The 15,169-nt window shown below is 40.7% G+C and overlaps 1 protein-coding gene across 4 annotated transcripts in view; it reads right to left on the bottom strand.

Annotated features, from left to right (window-relative positions):
* itpr1b (inositol 1,4,5-trisphosphate receptor, type 1b) overlaps positions 1-15,169 on the bottom strand; it is a 91,131-nt gene that overhangs the window by 56,147 nt on the left and 19,815 nt on the right. For 3 of the 4 annotated variants that reach the window (XM_084348056.1, XM_084348055.1, XM_084348053.1), the window contains exons 7-35: positions 14,972-15,070; positions 14,718-14,801; positions 14,305-14,451; positions 13,943-14,047; positions 13,565-13,609; positions 13,424-13,453; positions 12,713-12,867; positions 8,887-8,986; positions 8,645-8,805; positions 8,381-8,522; positions 8,138-8,296; positions 7,871-8,043; positions 7,294-7,413; positions 7,018-7,209; positions 6,499-6,750; positions 6,262-6,403; positions 6,017-6,170; positions 5,522-5,715; positions 5,290-5,428; positions 4,900-4,954; positions 4,641-4,806; positions 4,343-4,510; positions 4,110-4,181; positions 3,887-4,024; positions 2,755-2,880; positions 2,412-2,612; positions 2,023-2,274; positions 1,081-1,206; positions 750-878 (exon numbers count right to left, since the gene is read on the bottom strand). In XM_084348056.1, the coding sequence (XP_084204182.1) occupies positions 750-878; positions 1,081-1,206; positions 2,023-2,274; positions 2,412-2,612; positions 2,755-2,880; positions 3,887-4,024; positions 4,110-4,181; positions 4,343-4,510; positions 4,641-4,806; positions 4,900-4,954; positions 5,290-5,428; positions 5,522-5,715; positions 6,017-6,170; positions 6,262-6,403; positions 6,499-6,750; positions 7,018-7,209; positions 7,294-7,413; positions 7,871-8,043; positions 8,138-8,296; positions 8,381-8,522; positions 8,645-8,805; positions 8,887-8,986; positions 12,713-12,867; positions 13,424-13,453; positions 13,565-13,609; positions 13,943-14,047; positions 14,305-14,451; positions 14,718-14,801; positions 14,972-15,070 (4,026 nt within the window). The remainder of the gene's footprint in view (positions 1-749; positions 879-1,080; positions 1,207-2,022; positions 2,275-2,411; positions 2,613-2,754; positions 2,881-3,886; positions 4,025-4,109; positions 4,182-4,342; positions 4,511-4,640; positions 4,807-4,899; positions 4,955-5,289; positions 5,429-5,521; positions 5,716-6,016; positions 6,171-6,261; positions 6,404-6,498; positions 6,751-7,017; positions 7,210-7,293; positions 7,414-7,870; positions 8,044-8,137; positions 8,297-8,380; positions 8,523-8,644; positions 8,806-8,886; positions 8,987-12,712; positions 12,868-13,423; positions 13,454-13,564; positions 13,610-13,942; positions 14,048-14,304; positions 14,452-14,717; positions 14,802-14,971; positions 15,071-15,169) is intronic. The other variant, XM_084348054.1, reaches the window with a different exon arrangement.

Here is a 15,169-nt window from a genome sequence, read left to right on the forward strand (position 1 = left end):
GAAGGAGCAATCTATCAGCTGGCCACAGCCCTACAGTACAATAAATACCTCAGATATCTTTCCAAGAATGGCGGTCTGTTGCGAGAAAAAGAGGGTTGTGATGTCATCAAAAAAATTGTAAACCTCAGCAAGCAGAATTCTCAGACTGTGCAAAGGCTTACATAGAAGACAGTTAACCATTTCTACTGGGGCCAACTTGGAACAAGACCACTGCACATAACAAGAAAAAAACTGCTGTATGTAAAACTACACCACAAAGTTACTGAACGAGGGATTTGGAATTTTATAGAGGGTATTGGTAATAGTTTACTCGGAAAGTCGTGGGTGACAGGACACCGCTACATCAAGGTCTGAGAAACAAAGTGACCACATTGGGTGAGTACATCATCTGCACCATGTCCCACTAAAACCTTGTGCAACACACCCACAGATCTGGGAACAACAGAGTCTGTCTGCTGACTAAGCTATGAAAATTGACAACCCACACAGTGTAGATACTCCTTAACATTTAGAGCCTGTTGATAAGCACCCAAGGGTTGGGAAACAAAGTGAGGGGGCGAGTTACCATTACTTACATACATATAGTGTGCGATCTATGTAGAGGGAAGAACCATATTTTATAGTATTTATACTGTGTAGGTGAGCATGATATCTTACTGTCAAACAACTCAACTTAACAATGAATGATTCAGAGACTACTGCTGCTTGTTATATAAAATTCAAATGCTATACTTCGTAGTCCAGATTACCTGCAGGCTTGTGCTCTGGTCAGAGAAAGGAGAGCTAAAGAAACATGTGACAATGCTCATGACTGTCTCAGTTACATAACGCTCCAGCGTAGTATCCGCATGTTTCCTGTCACTGGTATTGTTGCACACCTAGACAAAGACAGAAAACATATTAGCATGACGCACAGCCACTGGATCACACTTCCTGCATGTGGCCGACAGGTAAAACACTGCATGCTGTGTGTCCATAATAACCCAAACCCATGATATAATGTACAGCAGGATGGCATTCTCCATCCATCTATCACACTGTCGGCCTCACTTTGAGATGTCAGATACATTGTTGTCTTACCCTACAAATGTCCACCAGGAAGTTCTCAAACAGCTTCCACATATGATTGGAGGTGTAAATCTCTTTCATCTCCACCTCTGTGTCGACATAGCAGTGGTTTAGGAAGTTGATGTAGGCGATCTTCACCTGTTAGGATCCAATCAAACAAAATTAATGAGGCACATTTATCAGCTCTGAAACTAGCTCTGAAACATCTACTGTAAACACACACACACACACACACACACACACACACACACACACACACACACACACACACACACACACACACACACACACAGTGTCATTGTACACATTATCAACTTTATTATCCGAAACGGCTGCCTTGTTTAAGGTAGGACCCCCGTCTGTTTTAAGATTTGTTTTTATGCTTAAGGGGCATGACAGTGAACTGAAACTTTATTTCAGATGAGCAGTAATATTTTAAATGGCACAGCTTTTCTAGCCTTTATGGCAGTAGCATCCCGGGAAACTCACAGAACAATTGCATGTGTTGTAAAAGACTCACGTGATGCTACTCAGCCAATCAAATCTGATTATTGCGATGAGCATTGTTATTCAAGTCAAACAGACACACACAGATGAGAGACGAGATTAGAGACAACGGTCAGAGAAAAACAGAAAGTGAAAGAAAGAAAATCAACAAATCGTTGATCATAAAACTACTTTTGGTCGCATCAATATGCAACAATTTCATTTTAAATATTTATGGATATAAACAGTCTCAGTTTGAAGTTGACAGATGCACCTCATTTCAACAGTTTTATTTCACCTTAAGTGACCTAACGTATCGAGTCAAAACAACAAAATCTTATATAAAACAGCTGAATCACTCACACGCCCACACACTGACTCTACCTTTTCTCACTATCAGAGAAGTTTCACTTCACAACAACACATTTCAGATGAAAATAAATAAATGAAACTGAAAATTATTCACACCTCAGGGATACAGTCTTCATGGGTGACGACCCGTACGATGTCATCCAGTGGCAGCAGGGAATTACACTTGATCTCTGTGTAGACGTTCTTTCCCTCAGTGCAGACAGCCAGCAGCTCCACCAAGTGGATGTGGTACATGAGGTGGCTGTTTTCATCCATGCGGTCCCGCTCTGACCGCATCATCTGGACTAGGGTCTGGAAGGAGGCGCGATCGTTGTAGAAGACTAGGACGTCCTCGCCCGAGTTCACCAGCTAAGTAGTGGAGAGACACGGAAGAGAGTACAGTCTTAAATTAAAGTACATCTATCAGTTATCATTATTTTCATATTAATAAAGTATTACCACTCTTTTCAATGATATTTGTACATTATAACCACCATACAACGGACCTCAGCCATGACAATGTCCTGACACTTCTTGATGAACTTGTTCTCGGCCTTCACAATGGTCTGCAGGAACTTGAGATATTGGACGTGTCGACCATGGGTCTCAGTACAGTGGACAAAGTGTTGAACCACTCGCTCGTTGATCTCACTGCACAGCTGGAAGTTATTCATGAAGATGTGCTGCATGGTGACTGCCTCTAGGATCTGAGAGAGATGGAAAAAAGGGGGAGAAAACAGAGAGTCTGTTAAATAGATAAAGATGAGTGAATTTCAGATCCGTTTTCCCAAAAGACAGTATTGTGAAAATAATCCCTGGGAGCAAAGCTGAGTTGCCTGTATGACTCACCCCTGGGTTAAGAAACAAGTTGATGTGCTTGTGGAGAAGAACCTGATTCTGCTGATTTCCTGCACAGAAATTCTGCAGAAACTCATGAGCCAGTTTCATTATCTCCTGCATTCGAACATCCTCGCCCTAATGCACAAAAACAGAGTAAGACGTCCTTATTATTTACATTACACTAGTGGAGAACTGCAAATGTGTAAAAGCTATGCACAGCTTTAAAGCAACATTATGCAAGAATTGTCAACTTGGCACAGTTTGGAGTACAATTCACTTTTACACCAATTGTACTGAGGTGATTTATAGTGGCCCCAATCAGGAGACTGATCTGATTTACAGAGTTTTCTAGACAGATAGCTTTACTTGTTGCTACAGTAATCACTAAATGCTGCTAACTGAAGCTGTGGTTAGCTAGCTAGCTCAATTAGCTGTGCAGTTAGCAATCCTATTGGCCTGAAAATCTCCTTCTCCCAGTTGTCCAAAGCTTCTGTGCTAGCGGTCGGAACACCAACACTTCCCTGGTGCTAAGAAATTTTTAGTCTGGAGCAGATTCAGCTAATAGAATCGTTAGCTGCACAGCGAAATGAGCTAACTAGCCTCCATACTAATAAGTATCAAAAAATGTCAAATTTCCATACTTTAGCATTTAATCTCATCAGCGTAGGTGAGCCAATAAGCATGCAGCATGCTTGTGTTGCCAATAACTAAAAGTGCTGGCGATTGGTTGTCTAGAGGCTTGCAGGAAAAACACTACGCGACTGGGCTCACCACGTGTATGTGTAACGTAATGTTTCATAACATTGATATCAAAATAAGTATCGTTCAAGAACCGGTGTTGAAGTTGGTGTCGGTATTAGTAGCAACATTTTTCTAAGAGTACCTAGCCCTATAGATGAGCAATGATTACTGAGATAGCTTTTTTCCATAGCAGGAAATTGTCCACTCAACTCAGGTCATATAGTGCAAGAATAGGTGCTCTGGGCGCAGGGTGGGAATGAAAGAGGCGGCATTCTCCCTATTACAAGTCAGTGTACCATCGAAATGATTTTGAAGCTGTTATTTTAATGTGAAATGGTTGCATAATGTTGCTTTAAAGCTTCCTTATAATTTTTTCAATATTGCAGTTGCAGTGTTGCACCTTCTCATAGGGGATCTGTAGGAGCTCCAGCACCACACTGTGAGCTCCCATGTTCCTCAGCAGCCTCTGCTGCTGTTTCTTACTCTTCTTCCCTGAGCTCCCCTCCTGGACACACAGCTTACTGAGACGCAGCAGGATCTGAACACACACAGCAGGATGATTTTAATCACAGGAAACAAATCCTAAACATGAACATACAGGATTACAATGCAAATGAGCATACCTCTTTTACAACCCTGTAGTTGTAACTGCTGGTGCTTTCTGTCTTCTTCTTGTCTGAACAGGGTGAATCTCCCTGTAAAACAATCAGCAATAAGAAGACATCCTTTAAGTCACTAGCATTACTAGAAGATTAAGACTAATACAATCTATATTGAGACATATTGCCTTTTAATGAACATTTCTTCTTCATCAGTTAGACAAATGTTTGATGTTCTCATGTTCAGAAGACTGCACCTTCTTTTTGTTGTCAGACTCTGAAGGTCCATCTCCATCCATCCCATCCTCTCCTTGTCTCTTATAAACCCACAGTTCAGACTTCTCCACAATAGAGCGCAGCTGGTCCAGATCTGACTTGATCTGCTTGTAGTTATCCACATCCTGACTGGTCACCAGCAGCTGGACCTATATTTAGAAGAAAAGTGTACATTTGCAACTTAAACTTTAATAAAAGATATCTGCCATTAGCAGTTAGTGAACTTATGAGTGCTAGCCCAGAAGTATACATGGTCAGATAAAGAGTGTAAACGCCTACTTGTTTGAAGGCCATGAGGACCTCCTGCCTCTGACTGAAGTGTCTGAAGAGCAGATGAAGGGCTCCAGACACGAGAGGAGGGTAATCATGCATGGTCAGGTGCAGCAGGACCCTCAGAAAGGTACGACCTCCGTGGTCATCCAGGTCTAGTGGAGTGTTCTCCTCACTAAAAGATCATTGGAGCAGAAATTACTTGAACTTTATCTTGCTTTATTTTTCGTGAAAACGGGTTAGGAAAGACTAGCAAGCTATGGATTACCTTCCTCCAAAAATCCCCTCTGCCTGTTCTTCAATGTTCTCAAAGTCAAGGTTTCCTAGAGTCATTAAAAAATAATCGAAGAGTCAATTTTTCAAAGAGATCACTTTCAACATTTAAATGGGATAAAATGCTTTTAAGAAATACCAGAATTGACTTTTTCAGAATACTGTTGGCCTTTTATAGACCACAGCAGACATGACAGCGTTGCCTTCTCATGGCAGGAAAAGTGAGACAGTGAGACAGCGTGCCAAGTATCAGGACCTTGGAAGTAGCTCAGTTATTTGGAATGCGCTCATTGTTTATGTTATTCAGTACATCTGTGCTTTTCCTGCTATTACAAGCCACCATGTCTGCTGTAAAAAAGGTATAATGAATTAAGTGGCATCATACCTGGCATCTGTCCTGTGATATTGTTAGTCCCGTTCTGACTGGGAGTGTTATCTCCTTGTGGGTTGTTCTCATCAAACTCACGTTTGAAAATACAAAGCAGGCAGGAGATCCTGTAGTCTAGTCGTACATTCAAAATGAACTAAAGGAAAAGACAAAAAGTTACAAAACAAAAATATATAAAGAGAATCAAAGTGTTTACCATCAAGGAAGAATCAGTTTCCTTGTGTTCTACCTGTAGAATCTCAATGACTTTGAGCTTTGTGTCCATGACCATGATGTCCTCTCTCTCCGGTTCAGTCTGAGTTTTAACCACATCTCCCTCAGGCTGATGAGTTGGCGTGGTGGGCAACAGGCCGCCTCCGCGCAGCACAACCTGGGTCATCAACTCCCCGACTCCATGAATGGACTTCATCACATTACTGCCAGCTACAGCACATGCAGAAAAATTCGCTGATTACAGCTTCTAAAATGTCAATATGTTTTGGTGTCTTGGGCTTGATTTCTTTTCTCTTGGGCCTTGACATTGATTGACATTTTCCCCCACTTTCTGACATTTTTATAGACCAAACAACTAACTGATTAATCGAGAAAATAATTGACAGATTAATCAACAATTAAAAAAAGAATTTGTTGCAGCACTAGTGATATTACACCAAAGGCAGTAAAGGAAATTAGTCTTCTCTGATGAACAGTAAAGCAACTTTAGCCAAAGGAGCTCGATGTTTACCTTTGTTTTCCTCTCCCTTCTCAATCTTGTTGATGGGGTAAATGGTGCTGACATGGACACAGTCTAAAATGTTCAGTAAGATCTTTGTCAGTCGCAGCAGGTCGCTAAAGTTGTAGAAACCAAAGTATATAAGGTTCCTTGCCAGGTTCACTACCTGTTGACAAGAAAATGCAAAACAATGATTTATAATTGACTTAAACCAATGTGACTTCTAATCTGTTCACACATCCACAGAGACCCATTACCTCAAAGGTAAGCTTGTTTTTTTCCTTGTCGGAGAAGGGAATGTTCTGTGACACCACCTCTCTCAGGTAGTTTTCCACAAAATCCATTGTGAGGCAGAACCGCTCTTTGATCTCATCTCTGGTGGTTCCATCATTGTCATAGCTGGATAATTAGAGGAGAATCAAATCTAAGAGATGCTGTGACATCTTTGGAAAGGCAATAAAAGGCAATTGAAAGCATTCATGAGACAAACTCACTCATCAATAGCAATCTTGGAGGGAATCTCAGACCAAAGACGGGCATATTTGACGGGTGTGACCTGCTCCTGGGGGTCACGGTCCACGTGCATGTGCAGCATCAGGCGGCAGAAAGATGCCCGCAGGTCAAAGGGCAGATCCTCATCAGACATGGAGCGCAGGATCAAATCCACATCCAGCTGACCAGAAATCTTGTTGATGGCCAGGTACTGACGGTCCAGACACATTCGGGCAAAGAGGTTCAACTGGCACCTGTGAGAACATAATATGCGAGTATGTAGTGATTTGTATCAGAATTGAGTTGTTGTCATATTCTATTTATGTATAAATCATGTCAGTCTTTTCATTTAAGAGGCTGGAACCAGCAAATGTTTAGCATTCTTGCTTGACAAATGATTAACCAATCATCAAAATAATTGGCAGTTAATTTTCCTTCTCTTTAACTAATCAATTAATCGAATGATCACTGCAGGTATACAGTGTATATATTTTTCGTATGTGTACAATCAAAGATCTCACCTGTAGTAGCTGACCACCTCCTGGTCCTCCTTCTGGCCTTCCTTTGCATCCTGGGCCAACTCCCGGATGCTCTTACTGCGGATCTCTTTACAATTGTCTTTCCAGAAGAGCCAGACTTCTTCTTCATCCTCTGCCTCCACCGGACTCTCTCCGTTTGACGGCGCCTCGATCTCAAACCTCGACAGGACCAATCTGTTGAACAGCATGAATATTACTTCTAAATGCTTGTTTCAGTTTCACAAAAAATCTAATACTTATGAAGAATAAGAGGCTAACTTAGTCTCGATGAGGATGTCACCATTGGTTGGGTCCAGTACTGCATTGCAGATGAGCTCCTGTGTCACAGGGATGGACTTGTGCATGGACACACAGAGATCTGAGAGGTAGTCCAGAAACCTGGGGACAGGTAACAATACATTACACTTTTAATTTGTTTTTCACAGGCACTGGAGATAGGACATGTAAGACATAGGCATTGGTCAATTTTATATATTATATAGCATGCGGTTAGGGAATACACAAAGTCAGAATACGAATGCCTTGCTTCACTCAGTACTATAACAGCTAAAACTGTGAGGGCCTCACTTGTCCAAACTTCTGGATCAGCCTGATTCACATGTCATAAACAACACCTGACAGGACTTCAACACAACCAAAACACACACTGTCAGCAAATTACCTGCAGTGCCAAGGTCATGCACAAGCAGTTTCACTCATACTCCTCTGAATACATTTACATATATTTACATTCCTCAGCAGCTGTTACACAAACAAATCTGACCCAAACTGACCACAGACACTTCTCCTGTGCCAGTACACCAGCCAGGGCCTGTCCCTTCCTTGCGGGCCTCACCTTGGCTCCCGATTCTTCCTCACTAGAGTGACAAACGTGTCTATCTCAGCAGCAGTGATATGTTTCTCTAGCAGCTTCCGGTTGTTGTGGAGCAGAGCTGTTATTGTGTCTTCTGCCAGCACATCGTATCCTATCTGCTTTTGCATGAAGCGGAATTGTTTAGCTATGTATTCCTGTAAAGAGAAGCAAAAAGATGGGCGGTTACTGCAAAGAAAAGGTCTTGGTAGAACGTAGGGGTCTCGTAGTGGAGTTGTTGTGTCCACCTACCTGGTTCTTCCTGTAATCTTGCTGAGAATGGCGTAACACTCTGTAGCAAAGCCTGCAAATATGTCTAAAAGGAGCGTGGCGCTGGTCTCCGAGTTCCTCCAGTCGCAGCATGGGGCCATCACCACTGTCTGTGAAAGGGGCTTGGAGAAGTTTGAAAATCTGAAATGGAAATATAGGATTTTAATATCCAAAAATGTAAATTTTAAATCAGTGCAATTACAGGCTGTGAGGTTTGAGACCAACCTGCTTCAGGATATTCTGCTCTCTCATGAGTTTCTGTCGTTCTCTGTTGGGTTTGTTAACCATTATCTCCAAAACATCCTGCCCACTGTTGGGGATGTCCACAACAAAGAAAACTAGATCTTCCAGGAGCTTGGTCACAAACCTGAAAAGTGTACAAAACGTCAACAGTAAAACAGACTGTATTAGCTGCTACTTCAGTGATATCTGGTGTTCCTTCTATTAGATATTTACAAATATAGTATCAATTAAATTTGCAGTTGATACCTTCTTTCATTTTGTGTGATGGTTCCCTTTTCAAGCTTCCCAGCAATGGATGCCAACACTTTACTGGCATCATTGGCAAAGTCTAAATCCCGCACTTCTGCTGGTGGCACTGGTACGATGGCAAAAGCTTCCTTGTCCTCTTTTACTGCCGATGTTCCAATCTGAAAAAAAAAAAATGTGTTTATCAGTTCAAAAAAACCTCAGCTGTGCTCTACATCCTGACCTAACCATTAGCTACTCACCCGTAACATAACAGGTTTCTCCTCCTCCTTGTCAATGGGGTTGTTGGTGCTGTGGACCCACGTGTTGGTGCACAAGTGTCTTAGTCTTACATAGGAGCTCCTACAAGCAACAGAGGAAATAAATAAATGAAGATTCAGGGCATAAGAAAAAACTGAAAATCTGGCCAGTTTTTGAGAACCTGCCACTGAAAAAGTGCCTTTTTGTGGATGAACCTGCTTTGGACTAACTTTCAACTCTTTGACATGCCTTAACCAGGATGACCAGGACTCTACATTATCCTTCAATTAGACACAGACACACCTGTGTTTGTGGGGAACTAATCAAAAGAGAAATTTAAGGCAGTTTAATAGGCTCATTAAGAAGGCTTCCTCCCTCTCAGGATTTCTGGAGGGCACTGTGTATAAGGCCACATTTACACATAGCCAGGTATTTACAGAAACAAATATTTCTCCCCCTCCGTTTTCAAAAATAACGTCGTACACACAAGATCATTTTCAAAAAAGTTTTCGTTTACATGAACCCGCATAAATATGCCGTCGAGCGCCATCATAACTATACCAAACCTGTAGGCAGCAGTGTAACGAGAAGGATAAAGCCATGCAAGCCAATCAGAATCCTCAAAATCAACAACAACAACAACGTATAAACACAAGCGACTTCCTGTTTCTTACAAAATAGTAAATAGCAAGTGTTTGCACAAACGTAAAAAATGAGCACTACCTTAACAGCATCCATGATCAACCCATCATGTCGTTGCACGCAAATTTTAAATCTGTTCTCTACTCTGCTGTCAGCCATCGTTTCAGTGCAAAAAAACGTTGTTCACCTCCACCTCATCATATCCAGATCTTCAGCCATCATCTTCATCCCATCACAACTCACGAGTTCACCCTCCCTCTTTAAACATAATAGATATCACAATGGGGCCTAATCGCCAAAGACTCATATTTCTCATCTACGTTCAAATCTCCAGTGAGACGGCATTTGTTTAGAGTCCAGGTCAATTAAATCAGCTGCTGGTCTTCAAACAGTAAAACCGTCATTTTACAGATGTCTATATATCTGTCCTCACCTGTACGTGTGTGTATGTGTGTGTGTGTGTGTGTGTGTGTGTGTGTGTGTGTGTGTGTGTGTCTTAAAGGTCAGCAGCTACAAACCTCAACAGGATCGACTGAGTACCACAAAGCCATAGAATATTAAAAGTGATGACATGACATCTTGATATCTAAAAAGACTTACAAGTAACGAGCACATCAACCTTCACTTGATACTGAACAATTTAAATACATGAGGGGAGCTTAATATTACAACACAGTCAAACACCACATCATTTTGTATGGCCTCATAAATCATGATAAAATGATCATAAATAACCACGTCACTGAAAAGGTGGCAACATAAACGTTTGAAGTATAAGATTAAGTGCAACACAAAGATGGGATTTATTGCATATTGTATAAGACAGGTGCGCCTAATAAAGTGGCAAGTCAGTGAATATATATCCTCTCTACTCAGGATATGTAAACAAACTTGGATTGTAGGGAAGAGACTGCTTACTTTGTGTGTGGCAGTACAGATAAGCCGATAGTGACCTGTACAGTATCATCTCTCCTCCATTAAGTACTAAACCTTTACAGATAGTAAAGTCTGAGCCAGGTACGTCTTTCATGCTCACTGCACGTGAGTAACAGAAGGTGGGTGTGTCTGACGTGCGTGTGTGTGTAGCTACTCAGGCAGACAGCAGACCGTAGTCATATTCTTGGCAGGCATTATGTAAACGCCTACTGAAGCTAACAGGCTTACCTTTGTGTACTGGTTCTCTCAGGCATTAATCAGTCGCCTGGCTAAAGTTTGAGGGACAGGGTTATTTCAGGTAGGAATGGGTGGTGCTAACAGTAGTAGACCGCAGCATGCACGCACACACCTGACGATGTGACACAATGAAGGCTTTGACACGAGGCGGAGAGCCTGTGTTCTTATCTGATGTGTGGTGACAGGGACAAATGTACTATTGTAATTTTAGAACTATACATTCTCCATCACACAACACTGTCGACAAGATTAAAGGAGCACAGCAGAGTCTGATTACAGTTGTACAGACAACCTGTGAATAGTAGATATTAAAAACAAGTGCATGAAATATCACATCATTTTTCAGTGTTTGTAAGTGTTTACACAGCATCTAGTTTGTGGTTTTAGCTCAGACACACAAGTGTTTAAACGGCATTTTACAATGTAGTTTATTTCACTACTGTGCCAACTATCCATGCCTACTGTCAGCCTGATAACAGCAGTTTCCTTTTATATGCAACGGTGGGACTTTCCTTGCTGTCTTTGGTGAGTATCATCCCATCTAAAGGTTGTGTCAATGATTATTTGACTTTTTCACTGTAGTAGCACCATCCTATCTTAGGAATTATAAATAATATTGAATTAGGGCTGCACAATTGTATTAAATATAGTGAAATATCCAAATCAACAGAAACTGCAATTTTTTTTATAAAAAAGGTCAAATGTGTGGTAAAACAGCATTATAATAAATACTGTAGTGCTGCAGAGGTGTCCTGGCCCATAAATCTTGTCGTCCAGGTGTAAGAAAACATGTTTGTTTGGTACAGACTAGGACTGTCACAGTTTTAGATTTTCACTATATGATTATCATGGCCAAACAAATTCACGATAATGAAATTATCAGGATGTTTATAGAAATTTGAAAAAAAAAAAAGCTAGCATGAGTGCAGGGAGGTGGAGCGAGTCTGTAACCATAACTGTAAATAAAATGCACAAATAGAACAATTACAATAATACTAAGGCATCCAGATGAATGCATAAACAGTGCTGGATTATTCAGACAATCTTATCATATTTGTATTATTAACACAATATCAATATCTCATTCTTTAGTACCACGGGTATCCTGAATATCACAATATTGCAACACCCCAAGTGCAGACACAAACAATTCTCACATTATTATGATTTTAAAAGTTTTTTCATTGAAAATGAATATATCGCAATAACAGACAAACTATTTTTTAAACATATGTTGAACTGACTACACACAGGACAGTCTGAATAGAAAACAAAAATCTAGTCAATGAGAAGCCACAGAAATAATCAACTTTTGATCCGTAGAATAAATAAATAAATAAATAAATAAAATAAAAAAATCCACTAACTGTATGACCACACTTCTAAAACCGTGTCCCCGTTATCTGTCCTGCAACAACTAAAAAGAAACAACAGTCTCACGTTTGATTGTTGAGTCAATAAGTGGACAAGAACCCTTTCTATGAAGTCTTGGTTACCAGCTGTTTGCTCTGGTCAGAGTTGCAAAACAAAACAAACCGTCATTACCTCCGAAACTGCCTTCTTAGTAATCTTCCAAATTCCCCTTCAACTCTACACATGAGTCAAATGTTACCAGCCACTGTTTGATTCGCTGTAGTCTTGACATCACTGTGGTCTTGATTAGATTGTAGTGTTGACACATTTGTCATTCCACCCATTTCCCTCCATATTTTCCTACATCCCTGATGTTATGTTTCCATTACAGAACAGAAAAAACCTCACCCTGAGGGGTCTCTGACGTTATCGCTGATATTTTAGTGTCACGTCTTTGTCACTTCTCAGCAGTCTTGGGCATGTTTGTACACTGATGGTGTGAATACTCAACAGCATTTAGCATTATATACATAGGTAATCATGTTTGTGTCCTTAGATGTCCTAAAGTCATGTTCTGCCTCTGTGATATCTGGATTATACCCAAATTTCAAATGAATCTAGGCAGAAGAACTATATTTTTGGTGTCTGGGAATATTATACCTGGGCACCATTGAGTCCCCGCCTCTCAGAGTAGTGGGGTCCAGCTCAAAGATGGAAGAGATGTCCATGCCATCGGGAACAGGCACCAAAGTGTACATGATCTTCTCCTGTGGAGCTCGCAGACGACCTCGTAATGCTTCATTATCTGCATCCAGCTGGAGTGAGAAAACATGCAGTGAGAAGGAGCAAAGCATCGGCTACAAATGGCAGTGAAGTTCACAAAATATACAAAAGCCAGTGATAAAATACACTTATGATCATGCACAATGATGAGGCCAAGGAGTGTGCATGTTTTCACTTTAACCCACCAGTCACCACTGATGTTAATTTCACAGATTAGCTTTCACTCTGGATTGAAGTAGTGCAGATCAGTGAGAAAAACTTCAGTCATCACACCACAGATTATTGGGCCTTGTTGGCACCTAGTTGACAACTACAGGTACACGCAACACTCCCATTTAGTCTGTGCAACACTGCCACCTAATGGTGATTTTTGGTGAGATAAACATCAGCTGAGACAATGGCATGATGACACCCTGTGGTAATCTACTGCTACTCAAATGAAGGCACATACAAACCAAATCAAAAGGGTTATTGATGATTAAAGAGAAACTGGACAGAAAAGCAGCAAAGGTGGTAATGCGCATGTGTAGACAACACAATGATTTTGTGCTATATTGCTGCAGCCAAGTAAAGATTATATGACAGTACCTGGAAATTAAAGGGAGTAAAGTCCACCACCTAGAGCAGAAAGCAAAGACCCAGCACATTATTGAACAGATTAGATCAATAGCAGTGGGGCAACCCGCGTGACGTTGCTAAGCACTCAGAGGAGAAGAGATGAAGTCTTACCGAGGATCGCTGCTCGGCACTCTCCTCCTCAAAGTCTTGATTCACCTGGGAAACACAGTCACATGCCAAATATCCTCCTCAGCATCATTTATTTCACACTGTGGTCACTGAACCTGGCATCCAAATGTGTATGTCTCTAGACCAACTGTGTCAGAGAACACAGCTGATTAAACCTGAACTTAATGCTACTACTGTATATCAGATCTATACTATTGCATGCATATGAAAGGAAATGGGTTGTGTGTTTTGTGTTTTATAAGGTCTGTTGTTGCTCATGTTTTATTGTTTCTTTTTACAGTTTTTGTCATTGTCCTCCTACTTATAAAATGTTAAAAGTGTAAAGAAATACAAAATAAAATAAATAAAAAAAGTACACACCTCACCCATCTCAGCAGCCAAATAACACCCTGTGGCTAAGTGTTTAAACCTGAACAGGCTGTTCCAGTAGCCTGCACCTCCCCTACATGGGTCATGGTGGACGACCTGATGATGACAAAAGAAATCAAAAAGAAGGCATAAATAATTTCTCATGTCAAATTGGTATAGAGTTGCATTTTTTGTTTAATTCTAGTATGATTATTTCTGTAATAACATATTTCCTAACAACTTTATGCTTTCTCTCTAATGGTAAGGGCACTCTCTCTGTTTATTAACTAGACAACTGAAGTCTTAAAGTCTTAAAGTCACAAATGACAACAAATTAGCTTTTATCTGCAGATAAAAGAAGACATTGTGCTAACCTCTACTTCCCACAGTGCTTTGCTGCTTGTGGCAGAAGTGGCAGACTGTCGGCCGGTTGTTCTTAGAAAAACATACTGCTTCTTCCTGTGGTCGTCACATGTGAGGAACTTCTCCTGCTCTGCATGAAACAACCGTACTACATCACCCTGAAATTAAACACAGACACACATACAAAAGGCACACACACACACGCACAAAGACACAAGTACATGAATAGTGTGTAACAGATAAAGCAAAAATGTTGACTCTTTGGTCAATATTTTGCTTTAGTTTTTATTCTCTTCCTTACAGTCTTTATTCTCTTCTCAATGTTTTTTTTCCTCACATACTGCGTTTACAATGTTTTAGTTTTTACCATGTTTTAATGTTTGTCTGCTTTGTGAATTTTATACAGAAATGTGAGGGTACCTACCCCTTTGAGTATTGTTTCCTTATTGTCACTCCATTTCATGAACAAAACAACCTTCCAACTCGTGTTGCAATTTACAGAATTAACCTGAAAGGCAGAACAGAGACGTCTGTGAACATTGTAACATTCATCAAGACTTTTTTATCATTAAAGGGTTAGTTATGTAAGTTACATATTTTACATGATAAAGACAAAGTGAAAACTACCTTATATCTAATTTATTGTACAGCTCTGGAAAGCAACAAGTGTTAATGTACCTCATTGCATCCTGGGTTGTCAACTAGTTGGTGGCTGCTAGCATGTAGAGGCTGTCCAGCATTCACAGGGTTAAGGACCACTTTATCTCCAATCACCACCTGCAGGGGCAATATAAATACACGGATCATACTGCATTCAAATGACTACTGGGTTTAGATCACTTCAATCAAAAGGAGTCTGCTACTGCCACTCAGAAT

The sequence above is a fragment of the Pagrus pagrus genome, assembly GCF_965226575.1.
Source record: "Pagrus pagrus genome assembly, chromosome: 3".
Lineage (NCBI taxonomy): Eukaryota > Metazoa > Chordata > Actinopteri > Spariformes > Sparidae > Pagrus > Pagrus pagrus.